The 22,675-nt window shown below is 37.8% G+C and overlaps 1 protein-coding gene across 3 annotated transcripts in view; it reads left to right on the forward strand.

Moving 5' to 3' along the window:
• The window catches only part of PKHD1L1 (PKHD1 like 1), a 177,573-nt gene that overhangs the window by 121,847 nt on the left and 33,051 nt on the right, over positions 1-22,675 (forward strand). For 2 of the 3 annotated variants that reach the window (XM_086335355.1, XM_086335356.1), the window contains exons 57-67: positions 344-462; positions 2,605-2,734; positions 7,821-7,994; positions 11,664-11,767; positions 13,367-13,496; positions 14,230-14,351; positions 15,930-16,020; positions 19,132-19,280; positions 19,363-19,485; positions 20,022-20,133; positions 20,215-20,331. In XM_086335355.1, the coding sequence (XP_086191481.1) occupies positions 344-462; positions 2,605-2,734; positions 7,821-7,994; positions 11,664-11,767; positions 13,367-13,496; positions 14,230-14,351; positions 15,930-16,020; positions 19,132-19,280; positions 19,363-19,485; positions 20,022-20,133; positions 20,215-20,331 (1,371 nt within the window). Of the gene's footprint in view, positions 1-343; positions 463-2,604; positions 2,735-7,820; positions 7,995-11,663; positions 11,768-13,366; positions 13,497-14,229; positions 14,352-15,929; positions 16,021-19,131; positions 19,281-19,362; positions 19,486-20,021; positions 20,134-20,214; positions 20,332-22,675 lie in introns of those variants that run through there. The other variant, XM_086335357.1, reaches the window with a different exon arrangement.

Below are 22,675 nucleotides of genomic sequence, written 5' to 3' on the forward strand. Positions count from 1 at the left end.
TTACACTACAGTATTATAATATATTCTAATTTACTCCTTCATTCTGCTATCGGTGTACATTTAGATTAATTCTAGTTTTTCTAGTATTTCCAAATATTGCTGTATTAAGCATCCTCATTCGTGTATCCTTGTGTACTGGATTTAATTTCTAGGGACCAGATTCCTAGCAATGGGTCAGACAGCCAAAGCCTTCTTCTATAGCCCTGAGCAGATAACCCTAATCCTTTGCCTTAATTCTAAAATGTTCAATCACTTACTGAAATATATCTATTGTTTCATTTTATACTAGCACCTAACTCAGTTCTGTATGGTGAATAAATAGGAGTGGGTTTTTCTCCTTCAGGGGTGTTTGGTGAACTGGACCTTCATGGAATTCCACATTCGATATATAAAACTAAACTCTCAGAAACTGCAGCGGCAGGTTCCAGAGTCCTTTCTCTGATGGATGCTGTGGATTGGCAGGTAGAGGAATTACTCTGCAGGGGAAGTAAAAACACGCAGTGGGTCAACTTAAAAAGGTTTCTTCTTTATTTTCATGGACATTAATTTTCTCACATGATTACCCAGGCAAGAAATGTGTGTTTTACAATTAGCTTGCACTCAAAAATCTGACTTTGACAGCAGGCATTTAAAAATTGTGGTGTCAGAGGTTCTTCAGAATATATAAAGAACGTTATGTATAAGTTATAAAAGGGAAATATGAAGGTTTGAGGGTAAAAAAAAAATTGTTTACAAATTCTTGGCAAACAGAAAAAGGAATTTTTTTAAATGCACTTTTGTGTTATCTCACTTGTCTGAGATTTGCTTCTAATTTGTGATTTTACACATTAAGTGTTTGGAAAGAAACCAGATCTTGATGCCTAGTGATATTCAAAAAAGGCCTATATTAAGTAAGAGATTTTGGTAGAATATGAACAGTGGCAATTCCAATCTCTACTACATTCATAGGTTTGCATGTGATAATTGTGATAGTTGAGGTGTGATTACTTTTTAAAGGTGATTAAATGATTTAAATATCCCCGTTATCCAATTATCATTTATTATTACTTATCCAGTTAATATTTTATGCATATTAATTATACAGTTGATATTTAGCTGAGTGTCAAACATTTTCTAGGCACAGAGGATTCATTTGTGAAGAAATTGGTCAAAATAGAGAGGAAATTGCATTGAGGTGGGAGAGGCAGACACTAAATGAATAAATAAATAAATACGTGTTAATTTTAGATCATAATCTTCATAATGAAGGAAATAAATCAGGTGTGATAGAGACTGCCATGGTAGAGGGTGGCAGATGACATTAAATTGAGTTGCCAAAGAAGGCCTCTGTCAAAGGTGTGACAGTATTCAGGACATACTATCCAAAAATATTGACTATTTTAAGCCGAAAAATTTCTGCGTGTGCAGGAGGACTTTCCGACCTTCCCCTGAAGCAGGTCTTAAAACCTTCATGTGAAAGTTGCCTATACCCAGAAGAAAGGACCATCCTCAGTTTTAAAGACAAAGAGACATAGGAATCAGAATGGACAGGTGTTGCTGTTTATCCCAGTTCCCTACACTTACCTCATACCCTATCACATTTTCCCTATACTCCCCACTGTTCCATAAAAATGCTCAAGGTTGTGGCCCAGTAGTTAAGAATCTGCCTGCCAATACAGGGGACACAGGGCCAATACAGAGGACATGGGTTCAATCCCTGGTATGGGAAGATTCCACATGCTGTGGGGCAACTAAACCCGTGCACCCCAACTACTGAACCTGCATTCTAGAACCCCCAGGTTGCAACAACTGAGCCCAAGTACCGCAACTCCTGAAGCCCACGTGCCCTAGAGCCTGGTCTCTGCAGCAAGAGAAGCCATGCATGGGAAGCCCGTGCACTGCAGCTAGAGAGTAGCCTCGCTCGCCACAACTAGGGAAGGCCTGCGTGCAACCGCAGAGAGTCAGCGCATCAGTAAATTTAACAAATGAATAATTTTTTAAGTGCTCAGGTTTAACAATTTCTTCAGGTTTTCTGTCATTTAAAACTTACACTGAATAAAACATACGTTTTTCTCATGTTATTCGGTCTTTTGTTATAGAGGTCCTAGCTAAGAACTTGGTAGGGTAGAAGCAAAACATCTTTTTCCTCCTCTGCAAGTATAGTTGAGCAGAGGCTTGGATGACAAAGAGGAGCTTGTCATATATGATAGAGATTCTAAGACTTGACCCTGTACTGTCACTTTTCTCTGCCTTTCTCATCTTTCAGGAATATCCAGTGATAGTTAATTGTGTAAAAAAAGCTGGGGGGAGTTTTTTTAAGTCTTAAGAATATTATTCTGACCAATTTTTAATATATATATGAATATATTTGCTTTGATCTATCTAATTTTAAAAATGTATATTAAGTGACTGAATTCAACTTGAGGAAATATTGACATAATTCAGGATATAGAATTCTTGGTATCAAACTAAAGCATATTTATTTTAGAAACCTAAAGATATGGTTTGTTTTCTCTGATAATACTATGGTTGTAACCAATGTAAGTTAAATTAGAATTATTTAATAGTTATTAAGAGATATAAACCTATTTTTTAAAATTGTCTTGAATTTGGAATTTTTCTAAGGAGGGTGAAGAGATTGTGATAACAACCACAAGCTATGATTTCCACCAGACGGAAACTAGAAGCATCGTTAAAATCCTGCATGATCACAAAATTCTCATTCTCAATGATACCCTTTCCTACACCCACTTTGGTAAGTGGCTGTTCTTTAACCAAATAGCTATATCATTAAAATGTCTTGAAAGAGTCACATTTTAGTCCTCTCCTCTGTAATTGCAATTATTTGATGAAATATCTCACAGTTATTTTATAGGTGCATTTCAGTGAAATTGGCAGTGGTACCCAGCGGGTGCTACTCTTCATGCGTTGGCTGTCAAGAGTTCCTGCTATATGTATTCGTTTATTCAGCAAATATTCGGCAGTGACCGTTATATTCCATGGGATAAGGCTGGCACTTCCTGTTTTAAGCAAGCTTCTAGACATACGCAGCAGCAGTAGAAGCAGGAGCAGCAGACATACTTATGCACGCTGAAATTTGAGGAATCTTGATCCAAGAGCATCTTTGCCCTGATTGGTTTCACTGACACATTCCTCAGTGGTAACTGCATTTAGACAAGCTACTGCAAAATGGTATACTCTCATTCTCAAGGAGAGAAGGAATTAATCAGAATCAATTGAAGGTGATCTTTCAGCTTGTAGAATCAGGGCCTTCCCAACACCCCAGCCTTTTCCCATTTCACATGCTGTGCTGTGCTTAGTCACTCAATCATGTCCAACTCTGCTACCCCACGGACTGTAGCCTGTCAGGCTCCTCTGTCCATGGGAATTCTCCATGCGGGAATACTGGAGTGGGCTGCCATGCCCTCCTCCAGGGAATCTTCACAACCCAGGGATCAAACCCAGGTATCCTGCATAGTAGGCGGATTCTTTACCATCTTAGCCACCAGGGATGCCTCATTTCACATGCTCAGATCACATCAGATCAGATCAGTACTCAGTCGTGTCCGACTCTTTGCGACCCCATGAATCACAGCACGCCAGGCCTCCCAGTCCATCACCAACTCCCGGAGTTCACTGAGACACGTCCATCGAGTCAGTGATGCCATCCAGCCATCTCATCCTCTGTCGTCCCCTTCTCCTCCTGCCCCCAATTCCTCCCAGCATCAGAGTCTTTTCCAATGAGTCAACTCTTCGCATGAGGTGGCCAAAGTACTGGAGTTTCAGCTTTAGCATCATTCCTTCCAAAGAAATCCCAGGGCTTATGTCCTTCAGAATGGACTGGTTGGATCTCCTTGCAGTCCAAGGGACTCTCAAGAGTCTTCTCCAACACCACAGTTCAGAAGCATCAATTCTTCGGCACTCAGCCTTCTTCACAGTCCAACTCTCACATCCATACATGACCACAGGAAAAACCATAGCCTTGACTAGATGAACCTTTGTTGGCAAAGTAACGTCTCTGCTTTTGAATATGCTATCTAGGTTGGTCATAACTTTCCTTCCAAGGAGCAAGCGTCTTTTAATTTCATGGCTGCAGTCACCATCTGCAGTGATTTTGGAGCCCAGAAAAATAAAGTCTGACACTGTTTCCACTGTTTCCCCATCTATTTCCCATGAAGTGGTGGGACCGCATGCCATGATCTTCGTTTTCTGAGTGTTGAGCTTTAAGCCAACTTTTTCACTCTCCACTTTCATTTTCATCAAGAGGCTTTTGAGTTCCTCTTCACTTTCTGCCATAAGGGTGGTGTCATCTGCATATCTGAGGTTATTGATATTTCTCCAGGCAATCTTGATTCCAGCTTGTGCTTCTTCCAGCCAGCGTTTCTCATGATGTACTCTGCATAGAAGTTAAATAAGCAGGCTTACAATATACAGCCTTGACATACTCCTTTTCCTATTTGGAACCAGTCTGTTGTTCCATGTCCAGTTCTAACTGGTGCTTCCTCACCTGCATACAGATTTCTCAAGAGGCAGATCAGGTGGTCTGGTATTCCCATCTCTTTCAGAATTTTCCACAGTTTATTGTGATCCACACAGTGAAAGGCTTTGGCATAGTCAATAAAGCAGAAATAGATGTTTTTCTGAACTCTCTTGCTTTTTCCATGATCCAGTGGATGTTGGCAATTTGATCTCTGGTTCCTCTGCCTTTTCTAAAACCAGCTTGAACATCAGGAAGTTCATGGTTCACATATTGCTGAAGCCTGGCTTGGAGAATTTTGAGCGTTACTTTACTAGCGTGTGAGATGAGTGCAATTGTGCATTAGTTTGAGCATTCTTCGGCATTGCCTTTCTTTGGGATTGAAATGAAAACTGACCTTTTCCAGACCTGTGGCCACTGCTGAGTTTTCCAAATTTGCTGGCATATTGAGTGCATCACTTTCACAGCATCATCTTTCAGGATTTGAAAGAGCTCAACTGGAATTCCATCACCTCCACTAGCTTTGTTCGTAGTGATGCTTTCTAAGGCCCACTTGACTTCACATTCCAGGATGTCTGGCTGTAGGTCAGTGATCACACCATCGTGATTATCTGGGTCATGAAGATCTTTTTTGTACAGTTCTTCTGTGTATTCTTGCCATTTCTTTTTAATATCTTCTGCTTCTGTTAGGTCCATACCATTTCTGTCCTTTATCAAGTCCATCTTTGCATGAAATGTTCCTTTGGTATCTCTGATTTTCTTGAAGAGATCTCTAGTCTTTCCCATTCTGTTGTTTTCCTCTTTTTCTTTGCATTGATTGCTGAAGAAGGCTTTCTTATCTCTTCTTGCTATTTTTTGGAACTCTGCATTCAGATGTTTATATCTTTCCTTTTCTCCTTTGCTTTTCGCTTCTCTTCTTTTCACAGCTATTTGTAAGGCCTCCCCAGACAGCCATTTTGCTTTTTTGCAATTCTTTTTTATGGGAATGGTCTTGATCCCTGTCTCCTGTACAATGTCACGAACCTCATTCCATAGTTCATCAGGCACTCTATCTATCAGATCTAGGCCCTTAAATCTCTTTCTCACTTCCACTGTATAATCATAAGGGATTTGATTTAGGTCATACCTGAATGGTCTAGTGGTTTTCCCTACTTTCTTCAATTTAAGTCTGAATTTGGCTATAAGGAGTTCATGGTCTGAGCCACAGTCAGCTCCTGGTCTTGTTTTTGCTGACTGTATAGAGCTTCTCCATCTTTGGCTGCAAAGAATATAAACAATCTGATTTCGGTGTTGACCATCTGGTGATGTCCATGTATAGAGTCTTCTCTTCTGTTGTTGGAAGAGGGTGTTTGTTATGACCAGTGCATTTTCTTGGCAAAACTCTATTAATCTTTACCCTGATTCATTCCGTATTCCAAGGCCAAATTTGCCTGTTACTCCAGGTGTTTCTTGACTTCTTACTTTTGCATTCCAGTCCCCTATAATGAAAAGGACATCTTTTTTGGGTGTTAGTTCTAAAAGGTCTTGTAGGTCTTCATAGAACCATTTAACTTCAGCTTCTTCAGCGTTACTGGTTGGGGCATAGACTTGGATTACTGTGATATGGAATGGTTTTCCTTGGAAATGAACAGAGATCATTCTGTCGTTTTTGAGATTGCATCCAAGTACTGCATTTCGGACTCTTTTGTTGACCATGATGGCCACTCCATTTCTTCTGAGGGATTCCTGCCCACAGTAGTAGATATAATGGTCATCTGAGTTAAATTCACCCATTCCAGTCCATTTGAGTTCGCTGATTCCTAGAATGTCAACATTCACTCTTGCCATCTCTTGTTTGACCACTTCCAATTTGCCTTGATTCATGGACCTGACATTCCAGGTTCCTATGCAATATTGCTCTTTACAGCATCGGACCTTGCTTCTATCACCAGTCACATCCACAGCTGGGTATTGTTTTTGCTTTGTCTCTATCCCTTCATTCTTTCTGGAGTTATTTCTCCACTGATCTCCAGTAGCATATTGGGCACCTACTGACCTGGGGAGTTTCTCTTTCAGTATCCTATCATTTTGCCTTTTCATACTGTTCATGGGGTTCTCAAGGCAAGAATACTGAAGTGGTTTGCCATTCCCTTCTCCAGTGGACCACATTCTGTCAAATCTCTCCACCATGACCCGCCCGTCTTGGGTTGCCCCACGGGCATGGCTTAGTTTCATTGAGTTAGACAAGACTGTGGTCCTCGTGTGATTAGGTTGACTAGTTTTCTGTGAGTATGGTTTCAGTGTGTTTGCCCTCTGATGCCCTCTTGCAACACCTACCGTCTTACTTGGGTTTCTCTTACCTTGGGCGTGGGGTATCTCTTCACTGCTCCTCCAGCAAAGCGCAGCCAATGCTCCTTACCTTGGACGAGGGGTATCTTCTCACCGCCACCCTTATCTTCATCTGAATCAGAGGAGGTGGAAGCAGACAGGAGTGTAATGTTAGAAAAGCCATTCAGGTACTTCTGATGTTCCTGAGAACCCAGCTAAGGCGGCATGATACACTGGTGGATATCTGACCTGCATGATAAGAGAAACTTTTTAAAGCAGTATTTTGATAGAAGCACGTGTTTATCATTCTATATCACATATTTTTTCTTTAAATCAAAAGTAAAGGGTTTCTTTGAAGAATATTTTAATCATAAGGTAGTTTTTGAAGTTTGATAGTATAGATTCTTTCATTTAAAGTGCCAGATACTTCTCTCTGTTTGAAATGTACCTGCTTGTCTTAAAGTTTTGAGTGAGATCTCTTGAAATGTAGAATGTAATTTAGGTTATGTTTTTAAATCATGAAAATGTAAATGTACAGACTGTGTTTGATAAATAGGATATACTACACATTTATAAAGAATTGTATTTGGTAAAACATATCACAGGAAAAGCAGAGCAAACCAAGGTTTAAGCATCAGGAGAGGTAATATCTATGTGTTACTGATTCTCCACGTGGCCATAGGCAAGTTCTTTTACTTCTCTATCTCATTTCCTCATCTGTTAAAATTACAGTAAGCTCCCCAACTTGCCTTACAAGTGTATCTTTATGTATAATTTGAAGTGATTGCAAAATACCTATGAAGCAATAACTTTCTAAGCAATTATAATAATTGCTTTGGTATAAATGGAAGAACTCCTTTTGATTATTTTTTTATAAATAAAAAGGTGTAATTTCTAGCTGCCATCTGTATACGTTTAAGTGTGTAACTCGAATCAATTCATGTATTTGTTCTGATTTTTGGCATATTAGAAAGTTATGTGGCCTGTAAGCTGCAAAGAAACTAATAAAGACAGATAGTTCTGTGTTGGTAATAATCCAACTGTCCTTCTGCTGCAGCTGAAAGATACCATGTTCCTGGAACTAGTCAGAGCTACACGTTAGCCGCCGACGTTGGGATACTGAGTAGGAACATCAAAATACTTGGTGAGGATTATCCAGGTTGGTTGAAGGAATCTTTTGGTGCACGCGTCCTAGTCAGTTCCTTCACTGAAAATATGGTGACTTTTAAAGGTTAGTACAGATTCAGTTTATTTTTCTAAATGAAATATAGCATGGTCTCTTCCATGTTTAATTTTTAAATAATCCTCACTCTTTATAGGATCACTTGTGTTATAAATATATATATATATATCCAACTGAGTAAATTTTAAAGATCTCATTAGCTTTATTCAAGGATACACGAAAGGGGCAGCAGCCAATCTAACAAATGCAAAGGAGCATCAAAGAGCTGTGCAAAACAGAAGACTTGTAGGCAGAAGGAAGCAGCAACAAGGTAGTTATACTAGGCAAAAAGAGGATTGGCAGTTGCAAGGCTAATGTAGGGGGAGCAGAGGTTTATCAAGCAGATTACCTAATCAATGCTAATCAGGCAATTCCTAATGGGCTGGTTTAAGATTCCATTTCAGGAGAGCTAAAAATGTAATTAAGTCTGTTTGGTGATGCAGGGCTTAGCAAAAGGGACTCTGTTTTCGGCCTGATGTATTGTTTTTTAACATTGAAAAACAGAGCCTTGATATGTATTATATAGTCCAGGTACCACCCTCCAGAACCAAATTCTTAACATTATTCTTCTAATTTTATCTTCATAGACAAACTAATTATCAAATTAACAATGACCTTAGGTAACAGCTTACCCACTGATGCCTGGTGCTAAGTTGCTTCAGTCATGTCCAACTCTGCGATGCTATGGACTGGTAGCCCACTAGGTTCCTCTGTCCATGGAATTCTCCAGGCAAGAATCCTGGAGTGGGTTGCCATGCCCTCCTTCAGGGGATTTTCCCAGGCCAGGGGTCGAACCTGCATCTCTTATATCTCCTGGATTGGCAGGCAGGTTCTTTCCCACTAGTGCCGCCTGGGAAGCCCGCCCAGCATCACACTCAGAGACAAATCAATTCATAACAAGCACAACCAATCTGTTATTCTTGTGTGAAGGAAAATTTCTAACATATATTAAAAATAGAGAAATGTATAATGCTTATGATCACCAATTATCACAAGTATCAGCTTTGGCCTATCTTGTTTTACCTATGTGCTCACCCACTTTCTTCAAGCCCCAGATTATTTTGAAGCAGTAGGCATATATTTTTTAAGATATAATGGACACATAATATTGGGTAAGTTTCAGGTGTACAGTATGTTGATTTGATACTTTTATATATTGCCATTTGATTACCACAGTAGTGTTAACTAACATCTCTGTCATGTCATATAAGTATTATTTCTTTGTTTGCGGTGAGCACAATTAAGACCTAGTCTCTTAGCAACTTTGAAGTTTATAATATGGTATTTTTACTGTTTCCCCATGCTGTGCATCGGATCTCCAGGACTTATTTATCTACTAGTTGCAAGTTTATACCCTTAAATAGCTCCCTATTTCTCCCACCCCATAGATCCTGATAACCACCTTTCTCTTTTCTGTTTTTATGAGTTCAGCTTTCTTGTGTATGTTAGTCACTCAGCTGTGTCCAACTCTTCACGATGCCAAGGACTGTAGCCTGCCAGGCTCCTCTGTCCGTGGAATTCTCCATGCAAGAATACTGGAGCAGATTGCCGTTTCCTTCTCCAGGGAATCTTCCTGACCCAGGGATCGAACCCGAGTCCATTTCATTTATATGCAGAAGTTTTTAAAGATTCCGCATATAAATGAGATCATACAGCGTTTATCTTTCTCTGTCTGACTTATCTCACTGATCGTAATTCCCTCCAGGCCCATCCATGTTGTCCCAAATGACAGAACTTCATTCTGTGTTACTGATGGCTGAATGATGTGATATATGTATATAGAGAGTGGAATATTTTAGATAGATAGAGGGGAGGGTACCTCACATCTTCATCCTTTCATCCATTGATGGACAGTTGGGTTGTTTCTATATCTTGGCTGTTATGAATGGAGCAACCACATATTCATCTAGAGATATTTCAGTGTGTAAATCTAAAAGACATCATTAAAAACATCTGTAAGAATCAGATTTTAAAATGTTAGCTATAATTTCTAAACATCAAACGACTGTTCAGAATTCTCCAATTCATTCCTTCTTCTCCTTCCTCCTTTCTTCCCTCCCTCCCACTCCCTCTTCTTTCCTCCTCCCCTTTCCCATTTTCCTCTTCTTTCTTTATCTTTCTTCCTTTCTTTATTTCCTTCTTTCTCTTTGACTCTTTTTGTTCAAGTTGGACTCTAAATAGATCCATATTGCAACTGGTTATGCATCTTAAATCTCTGATTCATTTTTCTTCCCTTGTAATTTACTAATAAAAGAAGCTAGGTCATCTGTCATATAGTGTCTGCAATAGCCCCAATTAGTGATGCACCCCTAGAATTTAACATGTTCCTGCCTCCTTTGTATTCTCTATGAATAAGTAGCAAATTTAGAACTAGTAAAATGACCAGACCCAGAGTCGACTTTTAGGCAAGAATTCCTCACAACTGGTGGTTGTTTTTCCATTAATAGGCACATAATATACAATTGTTCTTCCTTTTGTGAAATTAGCTGTTATTAATAATCATTGCCTGGATCTATTAAATCACTGAGGTTTAAAAAGATAATACTACCATTCCCCCCTCTTTATAATCTTGAATATTTCTATAAAGAGAAGCTTCCCCAGACAACTGTTTGACCACCTTGAAGGATAATTTAGATGGAAAAAATGTTGAATTCTTTCCTTTTATTTTTTGGTTTTCAAAATAATGAACTTGTTCCCAATCATCCTCTGAAGGTGACAAGGAGTTTTAGTTTTGTTTTCTTATTAGTATCATTATGAACTTCTTAAGTTCTTCACCATATATACAAACACTGGCTCATGGATTTACAGACAGAAATCAATTTTTCCTTCTAGTGTAAAATAACTCTTCTCCAATGCATTTCATTAGATATCAGTTTTTGAAACAACGAATATTCTCTACTGGTTTTTTTTTTTTTTCAGACATGAATCATTGTGCCCCAGTTAACCTGTATAAAAAACAGGAGTAATCAGAGTTCCTGACTCATAGATGTTGTACGAGAATTAAACATAGCCTGTTAAGCACTTAGTACAGAACTTGACATAGAGTCATCTCTCACAGATTGTCATGGCTGTTCCTAATAATCTATGAAATTGCTTTTTGTCACTTCAGTGGCACTTACAACAAACTCAATCTGCAGATACTTGGCAGTACATATTCTGGAAACAATTATGTAAAGATAATGTCTTTAAAAAGCTCTTTGGAGCATCAAAATTGAAATGTCAGGTAAATTATAAATTGTATCTCATGCCATGCATTCTTAACAGGGACAGTATAACACCGACAGGTGTAAACTGACTCTTGGGGGCAAAAAAAGTTTAAACAGTCTATGGTCCTCCAAAGGGCCGCTATACAGTGACAGATATGTAGTTGTTGTTCAGTTGCTAGGTCGTGTCCGACTCTTTGTGACCCCAATGTGTGGTACATCTGTGATATTAAAATTTCATGGAGAATGGATGCTATTCAGAAAAAAATATCTAAAGAGGTTTTTGGAAGGGCAGTGAAAAAACATCTTTAGAAACATTACCTTATTTGGATTAAAAGAATAAAAAATGAATGTAATTTCCTTGAAAAAGTTGAAAACAAATTTGTAATTTGGAAAATTACTAGAACTTTCATAGTTTTTGAAAAATTTTTATTCAGTTTCAAAGAAAAAAATGTGTAACTCTTTTCCCCACCAGGAAATGCAAGAATAAGTAATGTGGAATTTTATCACAGTGGTCAAGAAGCCTTCAGAGATAGCACAGACCCAAGATATGCTGTAACATTTCTTAACCTCGGACAGGTTTGTACTTTATTTTGAATTTTTGCATATACTCAAAATTAAATATTTTAATTTTATTTTCATTTAACTTTACTTAATAGCCATATCTTAGAATTTCTGAAACTAAATTTAATATAATAAAAATTTCGTAGCTGTATTTCCCATTGACATTTTTAGACTCACAGCAGGAGTCTGACCAGGTCCTGCTGGTTGTGTCATGCATGTCATGTGGGAACCATTTGACTCCAACCATGTCATTCATTTATTTAAGGCCAGTAAGAAAAAAAAAGGAAATGGAGCACAGGAGGTAGAAAAATTGAAGATCTATGATAGTATTTCACATCTCTGCTTTGTTTTACAATGATCAAAAATATGTCCAAATAGTTACTATTAAACAAAGTGAGTACTGCTTAAATTTCTCAAATGAAAACCATGTCTGAATATCCATGCCTCGGTCAAAAGGGCATATTTATCTTCCCAGATATCTGGGAAGATAAATATGCCTAGAGGGCTGGTGACTTAAGAAAAATGAGAAAGAGTGTATTTCTTATATGGAATTTGAAAAAGAATTGATACATATATGTATAACTGAATCACTTTGCTGTACATCTGAAACTCACACAACACTGTAACCAACTACGCTCCAATATAAAATAAAAGTGTTTAAATAAAATATGTACATATATTATTGGGGAGGAGATAAATTGGGAGTCTGGGATTAACATATACACACTGCTGCTGCTGCTGCTGCTGCTGCTGCTGCTGCTAAGTCGCTTCAGTCGTGTTTGACTGTGTGACCCCATAGACCAGGCTCCTCTGTCCCTGGGATTTTCCAGGCAAGAATACTGAAACGGGTTGCCATTGCATTCTCCATATACACACTGCTGCTGCTGCTGCTGCTCCTAAGTTGCTTCAGTCGTGTCTGACTGTGCGACCCCATGGACTGCAGCCTACCAGGCTCCTCCGTCCATGGGATTTTCCAGGCAATGGTACTGGAGTGGGGTGCCATTGCCTTCTCCGATATACACACTACTGTATGTAAAATAGATAAACAGGGACCTGCAGTATAGCAAGGGAAACTATGGTCAATATTCTTGTAATAACCTATAATAGGAAAAACTATGAAAAAGAATAGATATATATGTGTAACTGAATCACTTTGCTTACTGTGTGACCCCATAGACGGCAGCCCACCAGGCTCCCCTGTCCCTGGGATTTTCCAGGCAAGAATGCTGGAGTGGGTTGCCATTTCCTTCTCCAACGCATGAAAGTGAAAAGTGAAAGTGAAGTCGCTCAGTCGTATCCGACTCGTAGCGACCCCGTGGATTGCATTTTATAAGTAGTGATAAAATATAAATGCATTGAAAACCACTGGAGAATTTTTAATTAACTTTTAAGGTAAACATTTTTTTTTTGCTTTATTTAATCATAAATTGAGTAATATAGCCATTTCCTAGGATTAAAAGATCTCCTGGGAAATCATATCCTTTCATGGAATGTAAACTGAGTATTTTATTTATCAAGATTTGTTTACTGAAAATCACCTACTTCAATTTTTTTTTCTTTAAATATACTTTAGTTTTATTTTTTAAATGTTTACTAAATCTCAATGTTTTATAGATTCAAGAACGTGGCTCATCTTATGTTCGAGGCTGTGCTTTTCACAACGGCTTTTCCCCTGCAATAGGTGTATTTGGGACAGATGGATTGGACATAGATGATAATATCATTCACTTTACAGTGGGGGAAGGTAATATGATAATATTTTGGTTCAATAATCTGTCTTTCTCAGATAGCCTTGAATGCAAGCTTTGGAGCCATGGTGTCCAATTGGTCTTTCTGCAAAAATGGAAATGGCCTAAGTTTGTGCTAACATGGGAGTTACTAAACTGCATGTGGCCATTGAACACTTGAAATGTGGCTAATGTGACTGATAAGCTGTATTTTTAAGTTTAATTATACTTAATTTAATTGTACTTACTGTACATATAAGTAGTCATATGTAGCTATGGACAGTACAGCTCTAGAATTATTTACCAGACGGTGCTCTTGTGTGAATTATCTAATCACCAATATTTTAAATTACTATGACTTTTAACATATCAATCAGAAAGATTATTCACAAATAAATGCTATTATTTTATAAAAAGTAAGTTTGATTGTAGGGAATTAACCTGTCTTGAATATCAGTCTAAAGCATAATATAAACTCAGTGAAGGTGTATACAGTATGAGTGTGTGTTTGTTAAAATCTAGGGCAGAACCTGTGAACCCACATATTTAACAAACACCACAGAAAATTCTATTTCAGGAAATCTGTTAAAGAGGTAGAGTATCAAAGAGTTTAGAGGATTTGCTCTAAAATTGAAGAGGTTCGTTTGTCAGGCTCAAACTAGAAAACTAATTTCATTGAAGAAATGAACAACATTCTCCATAGTACTCATTACAAATTTATATGTATGGGGGGACTTTATTTTTTTCTAGGCATAAGAATATGGGGGAATGCCAACAGAGTCCGGGGAAACTTGGTTACACTTTCAGTTTGGCCAGGAACCTATCAGAACAGAAAAGATCTGAGTTCCACTCTCTGGCATGCTGCAATTGAGGTAGTATGAACAAATTTGAAGACTGTAAGCTACCATGTGTAAAAGGGAGAGATAGTGGGAACCTGTGGTATAGCACAGGGAAATCAGCTCAGTGCTCCCTGATGATCTAGAAGGGTGAGATGGGGGAGTGGGGTGGGTGGGCGTTCCAAGTAGGGGGATATTTGTATACATATAGCTGATTCACTTTGTTGTACAGCAGAAACCAACACAATATGGTAAAGCAATTATACTCCAATTTTTAAAAAAGGTGAGCTCCAGTCGCCATTGGATTTTTCTGTGTTGGCATCCTTTGGTTTAAGTAGTTTTCCCTTATTTCCTTGCTTCTCCAATATTAATTACTGCTTTCAAGCTCCACTACAGGATTTCTCTGCTGCCAATTGACTGAATGCCTTACACATATTACTGTTTAACTCTAAATTTAGTTTCCTTCCTTATATGAAAAATTGGAATGATAGACTTATATAGAAGGTCTAAAATTCATTTTTCATCTGAAATTCTTCTCTATGCAAGATTATTTACTCTTATCAGATATTACTAATTGAACCCTATTTCCCGTGAAATTTCTTCAGTTACTTTAGCTATTTGTTTAGATGTAGAGTGAGATTGTGAACAAGAAAATAGAAAGTACAGAAGGAGGATTTGGAGGAAAGACAGCTTCCTTTTGTTTTTATTTTGCTTACTTAAACCATAGGAAGGAAAAGGAATTAAAAATAGCTCACTTTGAAAGATGGGATAGGGATTGAATTTTGTTCTTGTGCAACCGTTAATAATCACCTTAAAGCAAAATCCAAAAGTCTGGACCTTAGTATACATTTATGAGATAATAATGTTCTCTTTTCATCTGTTTATAGATGTTAGAATGTAACCAAATGTCAATTAAAGTTAGTTATATCTTTTGAAAGACAATTTATTTTACTTTTATGAGTTGTATTTGACTATTTTTATCATCTTTAAAGATAAGGGTGTTTAATATGCTTTCAGTTCGATTTTGTCTGTTTTGCTGATACCATTAGGCAAGAAATAAACCTTCTATGCTTGTAACCTTTCATTTCTACCACTCTGATTTGGCTTGTAAAGTAAAATTGTTTCATAATTACCTAATACTCGTTCTAACCCTGTTTTTATTATAGCAGATTTTCTTTAATGAAGGCCTCTACTGAATTTAATGACCCACTATAATTGCCTCGGTTGCCTTTTTCTTAACTAATCAAATTGGTGGACAGAATATAACCAAAAAGAGTGACAAAAGTTTTGTGATCTTACTATAATACTGGAATTTGGTGTACGGCTTGTTAATATTGAACCACGTCCAGTGGATTTTGTGACTGAAATGTACTTTAATGTATTTTTCTAATGAAGACTAAGGTATAATATCTAGTGGTGGGTTTACACCAAGAACCTAAGGTAATTTCAGCACTTCATTTGCATTATAAATTTGAATGTGGGTGAATAATGAATTAAATTTTTATTTCAGAAAGCATTGTGATAATTACTTTACCGGTGTATGTTGCATACCTGCTCTCATTGCGTAATTGTGTAAAAGCCTGACCTAAAGCATTTTCTTTATCATTGTACTAGATAAATAGAGGGACCAATACAGTCTTACAAAATAATGTAGTGGCTGGATTTGGAAGGGCTGGATACCGCATCGATGGTGAACCTTGCTCAGGTAAGTCTTTGGGTCATTAAAATTAGTAAATATCTTGTCCAAATTTGTTAGAAATAAATAATTATTGTTTGTCAGTTGAATATGTAATATCACCTCTTCCTGGGCACTGAAAGAACTCAACAAATAAAATTTTTTCTATATAATATTGGGTTTAAAGAAAAAATTAAAACCGATTTTCCTCTCCTCCTTCACCCACATCATTCTTCACACAGTGATATAACCCTTCCAAAGGGGAATCTGGCAAAAGCTACCAGAATTATAGAGGCATTTACCTTTGACTCAACATTTCTACTTCCTGTAATCTAACAGTTGCCTCTACAACAGTGAGAAAAAGATTTGTGAACAAGGTTATTCATCACAGCGTTGTCTATACCGGCAGAAAACTGAAAGCTACCCTGTGTCCAGTTATTGTGGGCTAGTTATAGAAAGCCAAACATTGGAACACTAGGCCCCTCTAAAAAAGAAGGAAAAAGATGCATACCTCTGTATTAGCATGGAGAAATCACCAGGATATTCTAAAATGATAAGTGGAGGTTGCAGAATAGTGTATGTAAAACTGTTTTGTGTATAGTATGTTTCGTGGAAGAAAGGGAAGAAAAGACTATGAGTGGTCTATGAGGGCTTCTCAGGTGCCCCAGATGGTTGAGACTCTGCCTATAATGTGGGAGACTTGGGTTTAGTCCCTGGGTTGGGAAGATCCCCTGGAGAAGGGCATGGCAACCCACTCCAGTATTCTTGCCTGGAGAATTCCATGGACAGATGAGCGTGGCAAGCTACAGTCCATGGGGTCACCAAGAGTTGGATATGACTGAGCAACTCACACACACACATACACACACACAGTATATACATTTACATAAAAAAACATTGAAAGTGTTAAAGCAAAAAGTCATTGAAGGTAAGTAGGAACAGGGTGCCTGGTCACTTACTACTGTATAAATTTTTATAACCTCTTGACTACTAAACCAGGTAAATTAATTATTGAATCAAAAAAATAGAATAAGAGAAATGCAGGCCTTACCTCTGGAGAAACTTAGGTAAAGGAAATGGAATTTTCTCTGAAAAATGTATAGCCCTTCTACAGTTGATTTTTTTTACATCTCTGTAGTTATTTTTGAAATTTTTTTGAGTAAGCATTTTTCTATAAATTCAAAAAATATTGGACTTTAGCTAATTTTATTTTTGTGCAAAATACATTTTGAAGGAATAAAACAACTTTGGCACAGGTTTAACTGATTCCTTGATGTATGCTCCTTTTAAATATTGTAGTTCACAGCGTAAAAGTGGCTTTCCTGTGACTTAAAATTTTAAAATATGTAATTTTGTAAACTTTCTTTGAAGTGTTGTGGGTTTGTTTAAATCAAAATATGACCTGTGAATATGAGTATTTACTAATATGTGTAATGCCATGTAATACATTTTTACTGACTATGTTGATCTTCCCAAATAATTGGGAGTGTTTATAAGGAGGTTTTAGATTTAAAGCAATTGAAAAGTGAGACATCACAAAGGAATTGAAGATTTAATTCCTGGGATGCAACATCAATTTACGCAATTCATGTCCCAGACAAGTGAGGGGCTGGGAAGCTGGGAAAGGAGCTCTGACACAAGTAGGTGCAGAGGTGAAGCCATGCTTGTCCATGGGGCCACGCTGTGCAGAAGCAAGGTGGAGACATGAAAACGGCTTCTTAGGGAGAAAACAAAACAGAAATCAGGCAAACTGACCACAGGCGAAATGTCAGTGTCAAAGAAAGAAGGGATAAGCAGTAGAAGATGGAGGAAGTGAGATCTTGGGGAAATTGGACAAAAGAGCTGGTACAATGTACAATTTAGGAGACAGTGGCCCTCTTTATAAGGAATCCTTAAATTTATGCATGGTTAGGAGGGGTTGTCGGAGAAGGCAATGGCACCCCACTCCAGTACTCTTGCCTGGAAAATCCCAGGGACAGGGGAGCCTGGTGGGCTGCCATCTCTGGGGTCGCACAGAGTCTGACACAACTTAAGTGACTTAGCAGCAGCAGCAGCAGCAGGAGGGATTGTTTAAGGTTACTGCTCTGGTTTGTCCATAAGTAAAACTTTCATGAAAATCCACTTTAATTATCCTGGATATTAATAATGGATATAGCTTCCATTTATTGAAGCACTTTATTTGATTATTTCATTTTGAAACAACCCTGAATTAGGCATTAAAATTTTTTATATATGAGGAAACTGAAGTTATAAAATTTTAAGCATCTTTCCCAAGATCATGCATGCATTAATTCAAGAAATACTTGATGAGCACCTACCTCTTCATTACCTTCTAGGCTTTAGGAATCTGGCAGTGAAGGAGCTAGAGACAGTTCCTTCTCTTATGAAGCTTATTTCTAATAGAAGAGAGGAGATGAATAATTCACAAATAAGTGGTAATTAAACATCAAAGTGAAAAAAATGTAATGCCATGTTAAGTGACTTGAGGTGCTGCCTCATTTTGTTTTTTGTGTTTTTTTAAAAACATTTGTTTATTTACTTGACTGCACCAGGTCTTAGTTGCAGCACGCGGGATCTTTTAGTTGCAGTGTGCAGAATCTAGTTTGCCAACTAGGGCTTGAACCTCCTCCCTCTGCACTTGGAGCATAAAGTCTTAGCCACAGGACCACTAGGAAAGTCCCCCTGAAGTGCTACTTTGAATCAGGTTGTCAGAGAAAGCTTTTTAAGGAAGTGACTCTTAATTTGACACAGGGATGATCAGAAGAGACCAGCAACATTGATAGGCAACAAGTGCTACCATTGTATTTTTCAGTTTAGCCTTGTTTGAATCCAAACTTCATAATCTTTCTAAGGAAACTAATCTTTAATCAGATATAATAAGTTAAGGGTACTAACTCTAAGTCAAACTTTTGCAAATGAATATACAATTATTCTGAGTAACAGTGAAGAGACAAATTAGATGAGAAAAATGTTAAATAAACCATAAATGGCAGAGCCATGCAAATATTTGATTATCTTGTTAAAACTTGCATCAGAATTATATATTTAATTTTTGAAAAGAATTTCAACTTTAACCAATACTGCTTATAACTGTCATTTGATTCATAATGTTAATTCTTTGCTTCTCTATTTCCTTCAAAGGTCAGTCTAATTCTCTGGAAAAGTGGTTTGACAATGAAGTCCATGGAGGTTTATTTGGTATCTATATGAACCAAGATGGCCTTCCTGGATGTTCGCTTATACAGGGATTTACCATTTGGTCATGCTGGGATTACGGAATTTATTTTCAGGTAAATGGATCCCCAAAAAGTGATTGTTTATTTTCTTTAATGATTGTATTCTGTACTGTGTAACCTACAAATTCTATTATAGACCACGGAGAGTGTGCATATCTACAACGTGACCCTGATTGACAATGGAATGGCCATTTTTTCAATGATTTACATGCCGTCTGCTGTATCTCACAAGATTTCCAGTAAAACAGTGCAAATTAAGGTAAGAATTGAATGCAGCCACACAAAGCAGAAAGAACAACTCTGAGAAGGGTAAAATACTGAATGCAAATGATTTTCTCGACTTCGCCCTTCTAGTCATACCTCCTGCTTTTGTGCCCGTCGTCTTCTGCCAGGAATCTCTCCATCCTTCCCTCTGCCCGCTCCTTCCCTCATCTCTTCTTACTTATCACCTACTAATCTTGTCACAGTTAGTTTAATTTACACTCACACTACAAAGTCTCCTGAACCAGCTTAGGTAGTTTTGACACTTTGTCCTCTTTCTGTTGCTACTGTTTTGTGCACAAATTCCTATCATAGAAACACAACATGCCATTATATATAATTATTTATAATCCTGTCCCCCCACTCCTGCTTTAAGTGTCATCCACTCAGGGTAGAAATCACATTTTTTGCATCTTGGTTTACTGAATGATCCATTTCTCAAAGTTATACAGGTTGTGCTTTGCTACAGTGGAATTCAGTACTATTCGTTGTCATGTTGTTATTAAAGGTTACCTTTTGAACTTTTTAAAATAGAACTCCCTAATTGTTGGAAGTAGCCCTGAATTTAATTGCTCTGATGTCCTAACTAATGATGATCCCAATATTGAACTTTCTGCTGCCCATCGAAGTTCTAGACCTCCATCAGGTAAAGATTTTAAAACTTTTGATTTTGGGGTTCATAAGAGTGCATGTGCAAATTTCATTGACTTTCTTCTTCTTATAAAAGGTGGGAGAAGTGGGATTTGCTGGCCTACCTTTTCTTCAGCACATAACATGGCGCCTCGGAAACCCCATGCAGGGATCATGAGTTATAACTCCATCAGTGGTCTTTTGGACATCTCAGGCAAGTTTAAACATAGTCTTTGAAAATCTACTCAATTAAGTTATGTAAAGACTATGTAGAATATAACTAGTAATTTCATTGTTAGTTTAAAAAAGTAATGATTAAAGTAATCTGCTCAATATGACAAGCAAAGAAACTGGACATCAGAGTCAATTTCAAGAATGGTTCCCTTGGGAGTTCTCTGGCAGTTCAGTGGTTAGGACCTGCATGTGATGTGGCCAGAAAAATTAAAAATTAAAAAATTAAAATTAAAAAATACCATTTTTGTATAAATATTAAAGAATTAACATTACATTTTCCTTCTCAAACAAGAGAAAAGGCACTGGTATAATGATTTAATATTACTTAGTTTCTCTAAATTGGAATGCCCTTTTGTATCATTTGGGTTATATTTTATTAGAACCTTTTACAGCTGAAAAAATTTTAGTTCATAGAACTTAAATGTTTTCCCAAACTTCCACTGCTTTTGGCAGAGCCAGGATTAGAATCAAGATCTCTTGACTTAAAAATACACTGCTTTTTCACTGAACCAGGCTGCATCCTTAAAAATATAAAATAGTTATATATAAATTCATATAGAGAATATAGCAAGTATTTTCAATTTTCCCATTAAATATACTGAGTCATTCTCTATTTCAGCTTAGCAAGTCTCCCTTTCATGAAAACTTTAACCAGTGTCCCCTCAAAGAAACCAGGTCAATAACTTAGACACCTAAGTTTTGACATACTATTTCTCATAATTTTAATTCCTAGAAATGCAAAACAAATTATCATCATTTGTCTGTAGTGAGGACCAGAGTGAGGCTATGGTGAGGGTAAGTGTCAGGCCAAAATGAGGATTAGGATCAGACCCTAGTGAGCATGAGAGTCAGCCATAATGAGTATGAGAGTCTTGCAACAAGGCGGACAAGAGTCAGGCCATAGTGAGGACCAGAATCAGGTCCCAGTAAGGAATCATTCAGGCTTTAGTGAGAAAAGGAGGCATGCCCAGTGAGCCAAAGAATCAGGCTTCAGTGAGGAAAACTTTCAGGCCGTAGTGAGGCATAGAGTAAGGCATTTGCAAGGCAAAGAATCAGGCCATCGAAAGGACTAGTGTCAGGCTCTAGGGGCGAGTTTCAGGCCCTAGTGGGGACAAGAGACAGGCTGATGTGAGGACCAGGGTCGGACCATCGTGAGAACAGACTCAGGGCCTGTTGAGGGGCACAGTCAGTGCATAGTGAGGACAGAGTTGGGGAAATGATGAAAATTTGTTTCACATTTTTAGGAGTTAAAATTATGAGAAATAGTATGTCAAAACAAAAATAGATGTCTAAGTTATTGACCTGGTGTCTTTGTTGATGGGCTTCCCTTGTGGCTCAGCTAGTAAAGAATTCGCCTGCAGTGTGGGAGACCTGGGTTCGATTCCTGGGTTGGGAAGATCCCCTGGAGAAGGGAAAGGCTACCCACTCCAGTATTCTGGCCTAGAGAATTTCTTGGACTGTGTAGTCCATGGGGTTGCAAAGAGTCAGACATGACTGAGCGACTTTCACTTTCTAACGTGGATAGCCTCGCCAAAAATTGCTTAACGTGCCGCATGGGTTTGAGACCAGTAAAGGATATCTGCGTAGTGTATGAACAGCATCTACTGCTGCAATATTTTGTTAATATTATTCTACAGGTTTATATTCATGTATATGCAGTATTTTCTTACAGTAAAATGTAATCAAGCAGGGTAGTAGATAGCACATAGCTAATTTGAGCATTCTTTGGAGCCACTTTTTACTGTTTTAAGTTTTGAGTAATGAAATTTTAAGTGTGAAAGAGCTTGTTTTTTGATCCAATCAGTTTTATCTTTGGACCACAAATATTTGCAGTAAAACCAAGGGAGCAATAGTGTTTCAGTTATCCTTTTCTGTATAACAAACCATCCTCCAAATTGAGAGCCTTTAAACAACCATTTATTAGCTCATGATTCTGTGGCTTGGCAATCTAGGTTTTGTTCAGCTGAGTAGTTCTGCTAATCTTACCTAGGACTGTTCACTGAGCTGCTGTCATTTTACAAGATGTCTTAGGGACTGGTTAGTCTGGGATAGTTTCACTTCCATGTCTGGTGATTAGTGCTGGCCCTTGATGGGATAATGGGAATGATTGAGCCAAACATCTCCTAGGCTTACTCACATGCTGATAATCACAGAATTCCCCCAAAGTACCAAGAGAGTGAGCCCTCATATGCAAGCTCTTTTCAGATCTGTTTATGTTACTCTTGTCCCATTGTATAAAGCAAATCACAGAGAAAATATGCCAAGCTCAGAGAAAATACAAGAGAAGACTACTCAGTGGTGTGGATTTAGTCCACAAATACTGG

Source organism: Bos grunniens, chromosome 14 (assembly GCF_055505025.1).
Source record: "Bos grunniens cultivar Pamir isolate PY7600 chromosome 14, Bosgru_T2T1.0, whole genome shotgun sequence".
Lineage (NCBI taxonomy): Eukaryota > Metazoa > Chordata > Mammalia > Artiodactyla > Bovidae > Bos > Bos grunniens.